Genomic DNA, 17,128 nt, shown 5'->3' with positions numbered 1-17,128 from the left:
TGAGAGAAGTAATTTTACTGACACTGCCTAACAGCTGGTATGTTTTAACACAGTTTGAGACACAGGGAATGCATGTCAGCAATTGAATATATAATTGAGGTAGACTTTCAGAAATGCAAGTATTTCTCCTCTTCCCCCCCAGAAATTCTGGAAGGTAATTTTAAATTTTTAATTCAGTGTTTAAATTAACCAAGTTATTTTTCTTAAGAATATTTTACAACACTATTAGTTTCTGCTATTTATTATTAGTGGGGTCTATTCTGGGTCCAGTGCAATTCAGTGTTTTCATTAATGAAGACTTCGATAATGGAGTGAAGAGAATGCTTATAAAATTTGTGGATGATACCAAGCTGGAAGGGTCTGCTAGCACTTTGGAGGACAGGATGAGAATTCAAAATGACTTCGACAAATTAGAGAACTGGTCTGAAATCAACAAGATGAAATTCAATAAAGGCAAGTGCAAAGTACTACACTTGTGCATTTAATATTTTTCTTCCTAACTACAAAATGGGGAATGACAGTACGTACTCCTGAAAAGGATCCAGGAGTTACAATGGATTGCAAATTGCATATGATTCAACAATGTGATGCAGTTGTAAAAAAGGCTAACATTCTGGGGTGTATGAACAGGAGTGTTGCATTTCAGATGCAGGAGATAGTTGTCCCTTTTTGCTCGGCACTGATGAATCTTCACCTGGAATATTGTGTCCAGTTTTGGGTGTCACGCTTTTTAAGGAAGATGTGGATAAATTGGAGAAAAAAAGTTTAGAAAATGTGACCTATGCGGAAAGCTTAAAAAAATTGGACTAGTTTAATCATGAGAAAAGAAATCTGAGGGGGACCTGATAAGTCTTCAGATATGTTAAGGGCTGTTACAAAGAGGACAGTGATCAGTTTTTCTCCGGTCCAGTGAAGGTAGGATAAGAAGTAATGTTCTTAATTTGCAGCAAAGGAGATTTGGGTTAGATATTAGGAAAAACTTTCTAACTAAAAGTGTAGTTGAGCACTGGAGTAGGAATCCCTGTTAGAGGTTTTTAAGAGCATCTTACACAAACACCTGACAGAGATGGTCAGCATATACTTGGTCCTACCTCAGCACCAGGACTGGACTAGATGACCTCTCAACATTTCGATGATTCTATGATTATTTGTTTAATGGTAGCACCTAAAGCCTCCATCAGGGCTGGGGATCCATTGTGCAAATGTATAGGAAGACACATTCTCTGCCCCAAAAAGCTTAAATACAACTTCAAATGTCTGCCTTTCTCATGCATTCAAACGCTAATCTGCATTTCCTATCTCTCATGCTGATAAGTTGACCACTTCTAGTTTGACTAAGTATTCTTCCTTATGGTTCAGATTTTTAAAATGTAATTGTCTCTCTCTCTCTAGTTCATTTGTGATTACCCTTGTATGAGAGTTTTCTGTTAACCTTAAGTGCCTTAACAAGGTGATACCAAATTAAAGATCCTGTTACATTTTTGCTGTCTCTAATTATTAGCATTTCAAAAGGTAGATGTTGTATGGTTTCATTCCTAAATCACTGAAACTTATCCCGGTTAAGCTATATATTGAACTAATCAGTTACAAATCAATCTGATTTTAGTCTCATTGTAACATATCATCTGTTTGTTTGTTTTTTTTTTTCTCTTCCAAACAATCCTATTGCAAAGAAAGAATACAGAAAGAATCTTAACAGGACACTTTTTTTTATTAATATAACCATTTTAAAACAAATCATAAATCTCTTCATGCTTACATGGAAATATATTTTCTGTGCACAGGTGTCCTAGCACTAATATTACAGTTATAAGGTGCAAACCCCAAAAATAGGTGCCAGAGCCAGCCCCCCAAATTCCTATGTTTTAAAAAAAATTAAGAAGTGATAAACAGTCCATTTGTGATCTACAGTAACATACTCCAATCCTTTTGGCTACTAAATTTTTCTCATATTTACAATTTACTTTGTTTGGAATAAGTACTCAGATAATTTAAAAAATTTTACTCCGATATTAACTAAATTTTTATGCAAACTATTCACATCTTTATCAAACTATTACTGTGCTACATGACATACAATAAATTAAGTAAAATATGTAATGAGTTTCCTTCTTCAGTTTTTTAATACAGAGAGTTAATTATTTTTAGTAGCCAGAGTTAACTTTAAAGACTTCTGCGGCTGGTGGTAATGCCTAGCACTAGCAATTAATTTGTTTGAGAGCATCAAGGTTCCCCTTCCCACACTAAATATGTAAGGCTGGCTCTGGTGAGGTAATTGAACCCTGCCATATTTTAATCCTGTGCTTTATTTTCTTCTCCCTCATAAGCATAGTTCTCATCAGGTGAGGAGAGGGAGACCAAGATCTTAACCAATTGCTAATATCTTAAAGTACTAGGAAGGCATTGCTTGGTTTCTTATTTGAAATAAACGGAACATAAATTGATTATGACCATGGATGTAATTGTAAGATCTTGGTGTCCAGGGGTAGAATATATCTACTCATACACAGTATTTGGCTATCAGATCCTCTTTAAATTCTATATTGACTCTGCAAACAGACCTGAATTTAGGTTTGGAATGGAGTCAGTACTCAGATGTTGTGTTTGGTCTTCGATATACAGTAGATTTCCTTTGATTGTTGGTAATATACTCCTTATATGTTTGAGTAGGGGAAGTATATGTCGAATATTTTTATGGTAAGAAAAAGATGGGGTTATTTTTCTATCTGTATGTTTTGTGTATGTCTGTGTCACCTCTGTTTTGACCCATCCTCATGCCAGCACCTATTAGTTGCACACCAAATTTTTGTGTATGTTTGACTCAAGTAAAATTCACAGCTTCTCTGATATGCAGTGTGTATATTTATTAGCCTGATCTTATGTAAAGTATTTTTTCAAAAAGGGCCTTTTAACTTTATATGCATATGGGTTGAAAAATCTTTGTTGGGCTAGAGTCCAGGATTCGTAGCCTAAGCAGCAGATTCTGATCCTAGAGGTATATCATAACATGAAAAATCCACTAATCACTACACATGTCTGCAAGAACAATAGTGAATGATGTGAGATATTTACTGATGCATATCTTAGGTGAAAAGAAAAGGAGTACTTGTGGCACCTTAGAGACTAACAAATTTATTAGAGCATAAGCTTTCGTGAGCTACAGCTCAGAAGTGAGCTGTAGCTCACGAAAGCTTATGCTCTAATAAATTTGTTAGTCTCTAAGGTGCCACAAGTACTCCTTTTCTTTTTGCGAATACAGACTAACACGGCTGCTACTCTGAAACCTGTGATTATCTTAGGTGAAAAGAAAAGGAGTACTTGTGGCACCTTAGAGACTAACAAATTTATTAGAGCATAAGCTTTCGTGAGCTACAGCTCACTTCATCGGATGCATTTCCACGAAAGCTTATGCTCTAATAAATTTGTTAGTCTCTAAGGTGCCACAAGTACTCCTTTTCTTTTTGCGAATACAGACTAACACGGCTGCTACTCTGAAACCTATCTTAGGTGAGAATGTGGCCCCAAATAGTCAACAGGTCAGGGTAAAATAGGCATACAATGAAAGCAGCAAGTATGGCATATCCATTTACCTCCTCTACTCCCTCCCCCCCCCACCCCCAAATCATGATATGGAAGGAGAATAAATATTTTAATTTTATTATTACTCTATTTAGACAGAGAAAAAAATCAAGACTTTTTTCTTGTGAACTTTCAGAATTGTCTGGTACAACTTATTGTAAAAAATGCTGCTGCAGAATCTTCACTCATTTGAAAACCTCAAATCCTGGTAATAAGACTCCCTTTACTTGACTGTTGATACTAATATAGCGCATCTTATTTAAACTAAAATAATTTTAAAATTTTGAGCTAGACTGGCTAATGTATTTCACAGCACCTCATAGGCAGTTGTCTTAATATTGATTTGCATTTTTATCTTGGAAAGGCAGTTTAAATTTCCATCATCTCAATTGCAAATGGGCTGGAATGTTCAGAAGGCTGTGAAATGCTATTCCAGGGCATTGAGTTGAGGAGACAAGCTCCTGATTACAAGGAACATTTCATTTTAAGATTTGTGTTAGGTCTAGTATCTTATAATAAAAGTTAGGTACATGCTCTGTAGTTTAAAAAATCTTCTAATATCCATGTTCATTTGATTTATTTTAAGATACACAATAATGCATGCTGTGTATCTAATAATAGAATATGGCCTATATTTTAATACTGTAGATTTTGAAAATAAAGGAAGCTGGAGCCTTGCACTTAAGGTTACTTGTAGACTTTGCGGCAAAGCTACTTCTAGTCAGTTTCTCTTTCATAAGCAGAGGGCTTGTCTATACAACACAGAGTTTGTGTGAATTGACCCCGCACTAGCTTGCCATACACTGTCTGTCTTTATGGATCCTGATGATGTGCACTAACAGTTCCCTAGTGCATTTTGATCTATCAAGGACTTTGAAACAGGACTAGATCAAAGTACACAAACGAACTGACACTAACAAATACTTAGGGCTTGCCTACACTGGCACTTTACAGCACTGCAACTTTCTCACTCAGGGGTGTGAACACACTTCCCCTTCCCTCCCCCCCCCCCCCCACACACACAGCAAGTTTCAGCACTGTAAAGTGCCAGTGTAGACAGTGCACCAGTGCTGGTAGCTACGCCCCTCGTGGTTTTTCTTTAACGTTTAGCGCTTTAATGTTGCCAGTGTAGACTAGCCCTTAGTGTATAGTGGACTGATGCAGAGGAGATTCATACCCCAACTTGCCTCCAGTTAAATGTTTGTATAGAGAAGCCCTATGTTTAATAAGAAACTGTTTTGATTTAAAAGATGTCTTACCAGACTCTCTTCAAAGTGCTTTTAGAACTGTATAATCTCTACACTCCACTTGTCCCTGTGTTTCCTGCTCCACATACATTGACTCACCATTTTTTTTCTGCATGTTGCTATGTTAGAGGCATCCCTTTAATTGGAGAGATAAGTGTGATGTGACTAATTCCAACTTGTACCACTTCCATGTACTTCTGATTCCCATGCAGAATAGAACTCCCATCTTTTATTTCAAGATGTTTTGAAGATGCATGCAACTGAGTAACAAGTCTATAGATATTGTATTTACTAATCAAGCTTTATTTTTTTAAAAAAAAAAAGCAGTGAAATTCCCATGGAAAAAAATGTCAGTGTATAGTGGTTTTTGAAATCATTTAATTAAGATTTCCATCATGAAAATGTGAAGGAGAAAACTACTGGAAGATCATGAATTGTATCTTTATATCATTTAGTTATACTGACAGAAATAAATTGTAGTATCTGTTCTTGCTGATATACTGCAAAATGGAAACAAACCAATATTATCCAAGGAACTATTAAAAGATTATTGGGAATATGGCAAATATAATTCCTGTCTTGCAACCCTTATATAAATAATCCCACTAAACAGGATGGATTGACTTAAATCAAAGTGATTTAATTGACTAATTCAAAATCAACCAACAGGAATCCTTGATATAAATAATCTGTTTTAATCTTGTTTTGCATTTGTAGTTTTAGTTATTTTTCTAAAGAGTGGTTGATTCTTGTTACCTGGTATCCAATAAAACTTGTTGATTAGTGACTAAAACATGCAGCTTTTACACTAAATTTGATACCTTTTGATAACCAGGAGGAAACACTACATCTATATCTATTTATTTGTTTAAGACTAACACATTTATTGAGGTTCTTAATTTTTGCATTTTTTTAAAATTGTTAGAAAATCTTGAATGGTATATTTCTGATTTTAGATTAATTTTTACTTGTGATTTGTGTCAAGCTGCATTTGGATGGAAACTGGAATTAAAATAAGAATATACAAAAACTGCAATTCAAAATTGTTTATTAGTTAACTAAAATCAAACTAAATGAGCTGGAAATAAGCTTACTTTTCCCTTGTATCAAACACATTTTTCATTTAAAACTAATTTATTAGACAAAGGAAGTATTTTATTTGTAGTTAGCGAACTGAACTGGTTGTTTCTGGTCACTATGTCCTTGAAGATTTTAGAACTAGTAGATCTCCTTTCACACACCTCATTTTTATTCATAAATTGGAAGTGGAAAACACATCTCATTTTTATTCATAAATTGGAAGTGGAAAACAATCTTTTCAACCTTTTCAACTCAATTGGTTTCTCAACTTTGAACTTGTCATTGAACTGGGCTAGTTGAATAAACTGAAGAAAGAAAGTATTCATATCTGGGAAGATTTATCAAATAACCATTTATGTTCAGAACTTACTATTGAAATTTTCTCTACAAATAAGAAATTGTTAATGAACTTCAACTTGATTTTTGTGAACTATTTATTAGTATTTTTTATTAGTAGTATTGTGTGTAAACTGTGAATCTCTGACAAATTAATTTTCTTTTAGTATTTTAAACCCATTGGAAATTCTTGAATTGAAAATTGTTGGTTTATTTCAAAATCTGGATACTCTTGTTCAACACTAAAGCTAATCTAGAAAATATAACTGTAAGAGTGTAAATTACTTTTTAGATTGAAATTGCACAAGTTCGGATTGTTTTTGGAATGGTGTTGAACTTGCTGATTTTTCAACCCCTGATGCAGTGGAAAATAATGCTATTTAATTAGTTTATCAGTTTGGGATGGAAAATCATTGTAACTGTTAGACTAAAGGCATTATTGCTGCTTTACATAAAAAGTTTAAAACTCAAAATGTCTTGTGTCCACTGATTTTTTTTTCTTACAGCTCTGCCAATATCTGCCGTGCTGAAATGTTTTAATTTGTAAAGTTTTCTTCCTTTCTTTGTTTTCTCTGCTGCTGCTTTTTCTGTGACACAAGCCTTTCATTATAGTCACTCTTCTTTTTTTTCCTTCCCCACTTCTTTCTTTTCCTTTTTTGAAGCCATGAGAAGCCGATCCATTGGTGAATGTGCTCTGCCATCGGCCTATATACGCAGTGCTAAAAGTGCTCCTGTTCTGATCCATACTTCCAAACCCTTCTTGCCTGATATTGTTCTCACTCCCCTTTCTGATGAGCTTTCAGGTAGTGCCACCTCTGCTAATTTCTGCACCCCCTTTATCACTTTTTTAATTCTTCTGCTTTCAAATTTTGCTAAATCAATAAATTCTTCAAAGTAAAATATTATGGGGCAGGGGGAGGAGAAGGGAAGAGATTAAGAATAAACATTTTGAGTTATGTGAAATATCATGCTATATTTGCAACCCATTCTGGAGCTGTTAGAAGTTAGTGCTGTGCCAATTTTTATTATTAATGTGAAAATAATGGAACTTTTCTGCTTTTTCATTTTACTCAACAAGGGTAATTTAACATCTATAGGCTGGGGGATAGAATTGCTCTAAAGCTTTATTTGTGGTGGAGGGGGAAGGAGAAGAAAAAGAACAGATTGTTTGATTGGCTTGCCATAGGCAGTCTTTCAACATAAGAGTTTTTGAGCATGCTGTCCACAGACATTGTATTGTCAACATTATGGCAACTGTAATAGAAAAGTAATTTGTGATTGAATATCTATAAAGAGATTATCTTCAGAAAAGCCATGTAGCATGGCAAAATATATTCTACAGTATGCCTTCCTCCTTTAAAATATATAAAAAGTGGAAAATACATAATTTGAAATCCCCAAACAGTTTGTTTGTTTGTTTTTTTGTTTGTTTTTAAAGAGGATGTTTTCTATACAGAGCTGGAGTTTTCTGAAAACATGGTTGGTGCTGCAGGATGGTTGGCTGGAAGTTTGACAATAGCTTCTTCTGAAGTATTTAGTTTTTCATCAAATAAGTAAAATTTAGAATTATCACAAACACATTTTAAAAGTAACTAGCCTGTTGTGCTAGATGTGTCAGGTTTTTTTCCTGCTGTTTTGTAAGTACCTTCATTAAGCTGTTGGTTTCTTTTCCGCTAACATACCTCCTTATTATCCTCTGCCTAACAAGGTCTTCATGAAGCAAACTGACAACTGGTTACCTTTCCTCTAAAATGTGCATTCCTGGCTAACCCTATCAACATTCCAAGGTATTCTACTCTGGGAAGCAGGTTGGACTAGAACAATGGATTTCAACCTTTTTTTTTTTTTTTAAAATCCACAACCCACCGTATCCTGCAATCTTTTGTGTGTAAAGAATGGTTGGATTTGGGTCTCTGGATAATTTGGGGGGGTTTTTTTAGGGGGGCAATATGGTGTAGTCGATAGAGAACTGGACTGGGATTGATGCTTCCTGTCTCAGCCATTAGTCTGCTAGGTGACCATGAGCAGGTCAGTTTGCCTCACTGTGCCTCAGTTTCTCCATCTGTAACATTCTTTGTAAAGTGCTTTGAGATGTGTGGGTGAAAATAGATTAAAAACTAGATGGTGCCAGTGTACTCCCATTTATAAGAATAGCTGATAAAAGAATCAAGCGCCATATAGTGACCAAAACCACTGGGAAAAAATAATTCCCTGTACTAACCTATACTCTGCTTGTAAGAATCAACCGCTTATAAAAATCAAATCTTCTGGGACAGATATGATTCTTACAAAGGAAAGCACTGTTATTTTTATTTATTTATTTATTTTGTCAGTTGTAGATCTAAAAAAAGTGGGGTTAGAGAATTTAAGGTTTCTAGAACAGGAAGAAAGTTAATGGTAGGGTCTTGTGCCCACCTGGTGTTCCCTTTTAACCCAACTGTGGTGTTTTACCCTAGTGTTTGAGTTTTGAGTGAAAATAATGCATTGAGGTTTTTGTGCAGAATTTAAATGTAACATTTTTTGTTATAGACTCAATGTTGCTTGCTAATAACATACTGTTCTAAAATCTGTTTCATGAAAGATTGGGCTAATCTAAAAGAGCTTCTAAATACACCAGTGGGTAGAATGGAATTAGGAAGATTAATTAGCACTATAAGACATGTAGTAGCCTTATTCTGATGTATATTGATCTTTTAATCTGTAAATCTTGATTAAATATTCTCCTTGGTAAAGAATAAAATGCATTCAGTACAGCATCAGTATACTGGTAGATGAAGCACCAAACACTGTATGCATGAATACATATGTAATAAAGAGCAGTGGAAGTGACTGTGATGTAGTGATAAAGATCCTTAAAAGTGCCTATACATCTTAAAATCAAACAAAAAACACTTTTTTGATTTCAAAACAATTGATACTTTTTCCTATATCATCCTCCTCTCCCACAAAAATAACTGAGGCTCTAAAGTAGAGGTGGGCAAACTATGGCCTGCAGGCCACATCCGGCCCGTGGGACCGTCCTGCCTTACCCTTGAGCTCCCAGGCAGGGAGGCTAGCCCCTCCCCTGCTGTCCCCCCACCCACGCAGCTTCAGCTCTCTGTGCCGCCCGCACTCTGGGTGGCAGGGCTGCAAGCTCCTGCTGGACAGTGCGGCTGCAAGAGCCGCCAGTCTGCCCTGGTGCTCTAGACTGTGCGGCAGCATGGCTGGATCTGGCTGGGCAGCGTGACTGTCAGTCCTGGTGCTCTAAGCAGTATGGTAAGGAGGCGGGGAGCAGGGGCGTTGGATAAGGGACAAGGGGTCCCAGGAGGCGGTTAGGGACAGAGGGTCCTGGGAGGGGGCGGTCAGGGCACAAGGAGCGGGGGTGGGATTACATGGGTCGGGAGTTCTGGGGGGCAGTCGGGGGTGGGAAGTGGGAGGGTGTGGATAGGGAGTGGGGGCAGAGACCAGGCTGTTTGGGGAGGCACAGCCTTCCCTACCCAGCCCTCCATACAGTTTCAGAACCCCGATGTGGCCGTTAGGGCAAAAAGTTTGCCCCACCCCTGCTCTAAAGTGACTAACATGGGCTTGGAATACCTTGGGTTTTGTTGTTTTAATTCAATGAACAGAAATCACTGTAGATCAGTCTTGGTATTTAAAAAGGGAAAAAGAAGGTTTTTACCTCCCTGTCTCTGATAATACATCTTGAATTGCACTGAGAAAAAATTACACCTTCTGGATTCTGTTTTGTGGTGTATAGCATTTGAGAGGTCATTTAAAAAGGAAAGGAAAAAATATGCTGAATGCTATTCCCCATAATGGAAGGACCCACTCAAAAGTTATTAGCTGCTATCAGAGAATGAAGGCTGCTAATTTGCCTCCTACACATTCTTAGGAGTTATGAATTTGAAAACTGATTACTGAATTCCTTTAATAGCTCAGAACTGGAGACTGCATTTTCTAAAAATATTACTTTGAAAAATCTTTTTTCTGCAGTGGGCCTCTTGCTTTAAAAGGACATTTCCTTTGGTCTGAAAGTAATAAGTGCAATTATAATTATCTTGAAATCATCTAATATTTAAGAAAAGGAGTACCCGTGGCACCTTAGAGACTAACAAATTTATTAGAGCATAAGCTTTCGTGAGCTACAGCTCACTTCATCGGATGCATTTGGTGGAAAAAGCAGAGGAGAGATTTATATACACACACACAGAGAACATGAAACAATGGGTTTATCATACACACTGTAAGGAGAGTGATCACTTAAGATAAGCCATCACCAGCAGCAGCGGGGGGGAAAAGAGGAAAACCTTTCATGGTGACAAGCAAGGTAGGCTAATTCCAGCAGTTAACAAGAATATCAGAGGAACAGTGGGGGGGGGGGGAGAGAAATACCATGGGGAAATAGTTTTACTTTGTGTAATGACTCATCCATTCCCAATCTCTATTCAAGCCTAAGTTAATTGTATCCAGTTTGCAAATTAATTCCAATTCAGCAGTCTCTCGTTGGAGTCTGTTTTTGAAGCTTTTTTGTTGAAGTATAGCCACTCTTAGGTCTGTGATCGAGTGACCAGAGAGATTGAAGTGTTCTCCAACTGGTTTTTGAATGTTATAATTCTTGACGTCTGATTTGTGTCCATTCATTCTTTTACGTAGAGACTGTCCAGTTTGGCCAATGTACATGGCAGAGGGGCATTGCTGGCACATGATGGCATATATCACATTGGTAGATGCGCAGGTGAACGAGCCTCTGATAGTGTGGCTGATGTGATTAGGCCCTATGATGGTATCCCCTGAATAGATATGTGGACAGAGTTGGCAACGGGCTTTGTTGCAAGGATAGGTTCCTGGGTTAGTGGTTCTGTTGTGTGGTGTGTGGTTGCTGGTGAGTATTTGCTTCAGATTGGGGGGCTGTCTGTAAGCAAGGACTGGTCTGTCTCCCAAGATCTGTGAGAGTGATGGGTTGTCCTTCAGGATAGGTTGTAGATCCTTGATGATGCGTTGGAGAGGTTTTAGTTGGGGGCTGAAGGTGATGGCTAGTGGCGTTCTGTTGTTTTCTTTGTTGGGCCTGTAGATCCACTTCCTGGACACTACGGTGCTAATAAGCGATGGTCACATAAACCACCCTATATCGGAAACCTACTGACCTTGCTTACAGACAGCCCCCCAATCTGAAGCAAATACTCACCAGCAACCCCACACCACACAACAGAACCACTAACCCAGGAACCTATCCTTGCAACAAAGCCCGTTGCCAACTCTGTCCACATATCTATTCAGGGGATACCATCATAGGGCCTAATCACATCAGCCACACTATCAGAGGCTCGTTCACCTGCGCATCTACCAATGTGATATATGCCATCATGTGCCAGCAATGCCCCTCTGCCATGTACATTGGCCAAACTGGACAGTCTCTACGTAAAAGAATGAATGGACACAAATCAGACGTCAAGAATTATAACATTCAAAAACCAGTTGGAGAACACTTCAATCTCTCTGGTCACTCGATCACAGACCTAAGAGTGGCTATACTTCAACAAAAAAGCTTTAAAAACAGACTCCAACGAGAGACTGCTGAATTGGAATTAATTTGCAAACTGGATACAATTAACTTAGGCTTGAATAGAGACTGGGAATGGATGAGTCATTACACAAAGTAAAACTATTTCCCCATGGTATTTCTCCCTCCCCCCCCCACTGTTCCTCTGATATTCTTGTTAACTGCTGGAATTAGCCTACCTTGCTTGTCACCATGAAAGGTTTTCCTCTTTTCCCCCCCGCTGCTGCTGGTGATGGCTTATCTTAAGTGATCACTCTCCTTACAGTGTGTATGATAAACCCATTGTTTCATGTTCTCTGTGTGTGTGTGTATATAAATCTCTCCTCTGCTTTTTCCACCAAATGCATCCGATGAAGTGAGCTGTAGCTCACGAAAGCTTATGCTCTAATAAATTTGTTAGTCTCTAAGGTGCCACGGGTACTCCTTTTCTTTTTGCGAATACAGACTAACACGGCTGCTACTCTGAAACCTAATATTTAAGATAAGCATTTTTCTACTTTTTTTTTCCAAATACACCCAGTGAGTAAGTATTCATTATACTTTGTACTCCATAAAATTAGTTCATTTGAAGCTATTGAGAGCTCAATCGTGCTTCTCCCAGTAAGCCTCTGTTAGGGCAAGCAATGCCCATAACAGCCTGAGAGGGAAGCTGCGACTCAGTGAGTCAAGGCTCCACACTTCCAGCACCTTTCTTTCCACTTGTTTAGAGGTAGTTGGAGCAGTTTTATGGAGACTGTATTAGTTGCAGTGCTGCTATCTGTGATGCAGATAGCTGGTACCCGGGCATAAGGGGGCACAATATGCCCCCTCGTATCCTTACACCATCTTCATGTAGTGCAGGTCACCATTTGACCTGAGTTAGTTCACTGAAAGATAATCCTCCTGGATTTATGCCTTTTCTGTTGTGTGCTCCAGCTGCTATGAGGATACCTGCTCCTATCTCCTAGCATGAAGTGGGGAGCAAGAGAAATTAATGTCTATCAGAAAACTATAAAAAATGTAGTTCCTTCTGCAACACTCTTATAATGAAAAGACAGACACCCCTTTATAGTGGCCATGAGCTGCAGCTTTATTAAATCACATTTCTGCTTGCTTGATATAATATGATGAATGGTGGAGAATTCTTGATGCTCCTTCTGTCCTTGTTTTACAAGCATCCATGTTCTTAAGGGTTATTCTGTTGGGCTCTAAGGTTCCATGTTGTCAGGCTCTAGCCTTGCATTCAGGAACATCAGGCAGTGGGATGGTGGCAAGTTTGGTGGATACCAGAGGGTTCTGTCTAATCACCTGGCAGATCAATTTTCTCCAAGAACCAAGTAAAATTCTAGATTCTGATAATATTTGAACGTTTGTGGCAATTTATATGTCCAACATAATGTTTCTAGTGATCAAGGGCAGAGAACTGGTAACCTGAATGGGCTCCACATTTAAAATCTGGCATGAAAGCTCTAAATCTCTACCTGATAAGATAAGGAAGCAGCAACTTGGCCTGCTCTTGAGAGGATGTTAAACTTTAATGTTGCAGCATAGATGCCCAGACCAATACCATTAACCTTCTGCGTTCTGTCAGTTTAGGCTATTGACTACAGCCAGTCCATGTAGAAGAGCATCTTACCATCCCTGAACTGTTCTCCCACTAGGGTTGCTAATTCTTTAATACTCTTGGAAAGAATCTGATAGAGGTTGTATTTTAATGGCTCACTCTTCATAAAACCTTAATTTTTTGTAAGGTCTTACAGAAAACAAATATATTAGCAGGTCCATGTTATGGTAAGTAATAGCAATGAATAGAGGCCAAAATTTAAAGATAATCTGAGTGAACAAGGATTTCACATCCCATTACATTTTTTTTCTTTTAGTATTCTTTTCACATGTGCTTGTTCCAAATCCTTAGCATGTTCATAAGACTGAATACATTTCAGAGTGCACAGCTAGATAAGATAGAAAAATACTGCTTTCATGATTGCCCCTTTGTTCAGGGTAGATGGTGAATAAATTTTCCTAAAGGTAAGATCCCCTATTTTTGTATTAGATTGGACTGTCAGGGACTCAAAACCTTTCCTAAGAACCGCACTTGTTCTAATTTCTACCATGTGAGGGCGATCCGATGTGGGCTTCAGATTTACTGACATAAAATATCGTCATAGGCCTTGGTATAGGTTTCTAACGCTGTGGGAGAAAACTACCCAATGGTGTAACCAGAGCCAATTGAACTGGATTGGAAAGTACAGCTATACATAAACCTGTGTTGAAAGCTCATTGTCTGCCTTCACTACCTGGCCACTGCTTCTCTCTGTCCTTGAGTTCCATACCATGAGCATTCTTCCATGCCTCTAAAACTGCCAACCCAGGTGCATGTGGCAAATGCCATATACTGCAAGTATGGGGAGTATTTGACTAGATTAGGCAACTACAATATCTACTGAGAGAGCCTTATAATGGTAAATTCAGTAGGGGGAGAGTTGCAGATGACTAAAACCACAAGAGATACCATTTTTGCAGTTGAGTGGGCACTGGAGCCAGTAGCCATACCAAACATTTGGTCAGTCTATCCACCCCCCGGCATTGACTCTGATTCTGACCCCAGAGCTGGGGGACCTAGCTTACATTATCAGCAGTGAGCTGGAAAGCTTATTTCTGCTAAGGAACAGTTTCTCCCTGTTTTGTTACCTTTGGCTCCCAACCAAAGAAGGCCCCCTCTGTTAGGGTTTATGTGCTCAGATGGCAGTTTTTATACCTCTTCACAGGCTTCAGTCAGCTGGTTCCAGTCCCCCCTCATCTCATACCAGTAATATTGTCTCTGCTTCTTCCTTGTTCTTTTGCCTCACCTTCAAATGTCTTCCAAATTGGAGGTGGAGTGTTGTTTGAGCAATGGTCCCTATTTGTACTGTGGAGTGCGCATGCATTCAATGCATCTGAGACCAGAAGATTTTTTTTTTTATAGCAATGGCTGTTGTTCCGCATCTGCACAGTCATCTTCCTGGTGTTTCAGACCGAGGGTATAAATGGCAGCATGGACTGATCACCTCTCCAGTTCCTTTCTACTGCCCATAGTGTGAAACAGAATGCTCCAGGGTCCAGCACTTACTTCCTTCAGTGATTTATCTGTAAATATTTGATAGTTTCCTTAGGGTAATAGCTTATACAGGTAGTTGTTCAGTGTTGCTAAATTTGGCGATATTCCCCCCCGGAATCCCAGGCTTTAAGAACTACATCTTTTGTCGCTATTCCTTCCCAGTTCAGTGACAACCACAACCAGTCTACTCCATTGGAGAAGCTCATGTTTACTCCAAGAGCTCAATTTGCCAATCCTTTCCTCCAAGAACCTGCAAGGTACATGAGTATGACTGAGGAGAGTCCTAATGGACCAGACCCAGGAGAACTCCTTGTATAATGGGCTAAGGAGCCACAGAGTGCTCCACCAGGCTCTGTAGACTACACTACAGCTACCAAGAAAGGTGGGAATAAGTCCTCCGCCGCCTCTTAAGCAGAAACATGAGGGAAGATCCTATCATAAGAAGAGGGATAAATCTCCATCTGAGCTCTCTCCTAAGAAGGAAAGCCCTTTTTATAAGTCCTTGGGGATGGTACCACAGCACTCTTTCAGAGCATAGCGCTAAAACCCTGGCTCTGAAAAGCAAGACTGCTTTGAAACTGGCACCATCGGCTACCCTGCTACTGTCCAAGGCACCATTGAAAGAAGAGTATTGGCCATAGCCAGCACAGATGGTACCAGGATTTTTGACTTAGGAGTCCTCGTTGCCAAGAGCTCTCATTAACCTGACTGATGGTGCAGACGGAGAGGAGCATTCATTTTCCCCCCTCATTGAGAGAAAAATACAGTGCTCAGCAAGACATCCTCATTGTGCAGGATTCTAAGTTTTGCCCATTCTTTCAGGCCCTACCATCTCTAGAGACATTCTGACTTCATCTGTCCAGGAGTGGCACAATGGGGGAAGTCCTTCTATCAGACCTTCTACTAATCAAGGTGTGGCTAAACCAACAGTATTGTCAGTGTATGCAGGGATTTGGTCTCTGGTACACTTTACGAGAAGAAATACTATGAAGCATACAGAACCATCAGCACCGCTCATGGAACATAATCCAACTTTTTTTATCTGATGACTCAGACATTGGTGAAAGGATATCATCTCCTCCACCAACATGCCAATGCAGTCCTGGTGTTGAGAGTCCAGAATCTAATGGGCTTCCTTTAGATCTCGGAAAGCATGAATATTGGTGCCAAGGGAGCAGAATTTTTATTTACTCACTCGACTCCAAAATTTGGTGGACCAGAAAGGAACAGACGCCAGCCAAAATTAACCCCTTCTGATAAAGAGGCTAAGCATTTGGACTTGTTCAGTAGAAAAGTCTTTTCCTCCACTAGCCTGCAATTCAGAATAGCAAACTATCAGAATGGCCAAATTCAAATTTGTGAACTATAACAAATTCACAGAATTTCAGATCAACTCCAACAGGAATTTAGTGGACAGTTTGAAACGCTTATCGAGGAAGAAAAGCTGATTGCGAGATCATCACCTCAGACTGCACTTGCTGTAGCTGACACAGTATCCCATTCAATGGCCACGGCAGTGATCATGGGGAGAGCATTGTGGCTTCAGTCCTCTGGGTTCCTGGGAGAGGTCCAATCCAGGTAGAGGGCTTTGTGGAGAGCAGTCCCATTAGTGAGAAGACAGAAGTCCCTACGCTTAGCAAAAAAAATTATAGGTTTCAGAGTGGTAGTCTGTATCAGCAGAAAGAACGAGGAGTACTTGTGGCATCTTAGAGACTAACAAATTTATTTGAGCATAAGCTTTTGTGGGCTAAAGCCACCTTCATCAGATGCATGCAGCGGAAAATACAGTAGGAAGATATATAGCTATAGATATATACAGAGAACATGAAAAAATGGGGGTTGCCATGCCAACTCTTAACGAGACCAATCAATTAAGGTGGGCTGTTATCAGCAGGAGAAAAAAAATTTTTGTAGTGATAATCAGGATGGCCCGTTTCAAACAGTTCACAAGAAGGTGTGAATAACAGTAGGTACTCACTGTTTGCTTGGGGTTTATACACCAGCATCCAAGAGAGAGTTCCGTAGGCTGCAACCATACAAGCAAAGATCTATTTCCCAACTATTTTTCCACCACAGAACTTATGAGCCTCCAAGGCAGTGTCAGAGGCTGCAAAGAACTAGACAGGCTGCTCCTCTTGCTTTCACCTTTGGAACCCAGCCATCTGTAAGGAAACAACTATGGCAAGATTGTGTAGAGCTGTGAACCAAGTCTGCTGCTAAACTTGTCTTCCTATACCCAATTTGGAGGCCATCTAATCTATTTCTTCAACA

The 17,128-nt window shown here is 39.1% G+C and overlaps 1 protein-coding gene across 6 annotated transcripts in view; it reads left to right on the top strand.

Annotated features, from left to right (window-relative positions):
• Positions 1-17,128, top strand: part of RALGAPA1 (Ral GTPase activating protein catalytic subunit alpha 1) — a 240,622-nt gene that overhangs the window by 62,135 nt on the left and 161,359 nt on the right. For 4 of the 6 annotated variants that reach the window (XM_038407488.2, XM_038407484.2, XM_038407486.2 and 1 more), the window contains exon 17: positions 6,905-7,045. The exons of the other annotated variants lie outside the window; for them this stretch is intronic. In XM_038407488.2, coding sequence (XP_038263416.1) covers positions 6,905-7,045 — 141 coding nt within the window. The remainder of the gene's footprint in view (positions 1-6,904; positions 7,046-17,128) is intronic. 6 annotated transcript variants of the gene reach the window in all.

The sequence above is a fragment of the Dermochelys coriacea genome, chromosome 6, assembly GCF_009764565.3.
Source record: "Dermochelys coriacea isolate rDerCor1 chromosome 6, rDerCor1.pri.v4, whole genome shotgun sequence".
Lineage (NCBI taxonomy): Eukaryota > Metazoa > Chordata > Testudines > Dermochelyidae > Dermochelys > Dermochelys coriacea.
Note: the sequence above shows the minus strand (reverse complement) of the source record. Positions and strands in the feature narration are given on the sequence as shown.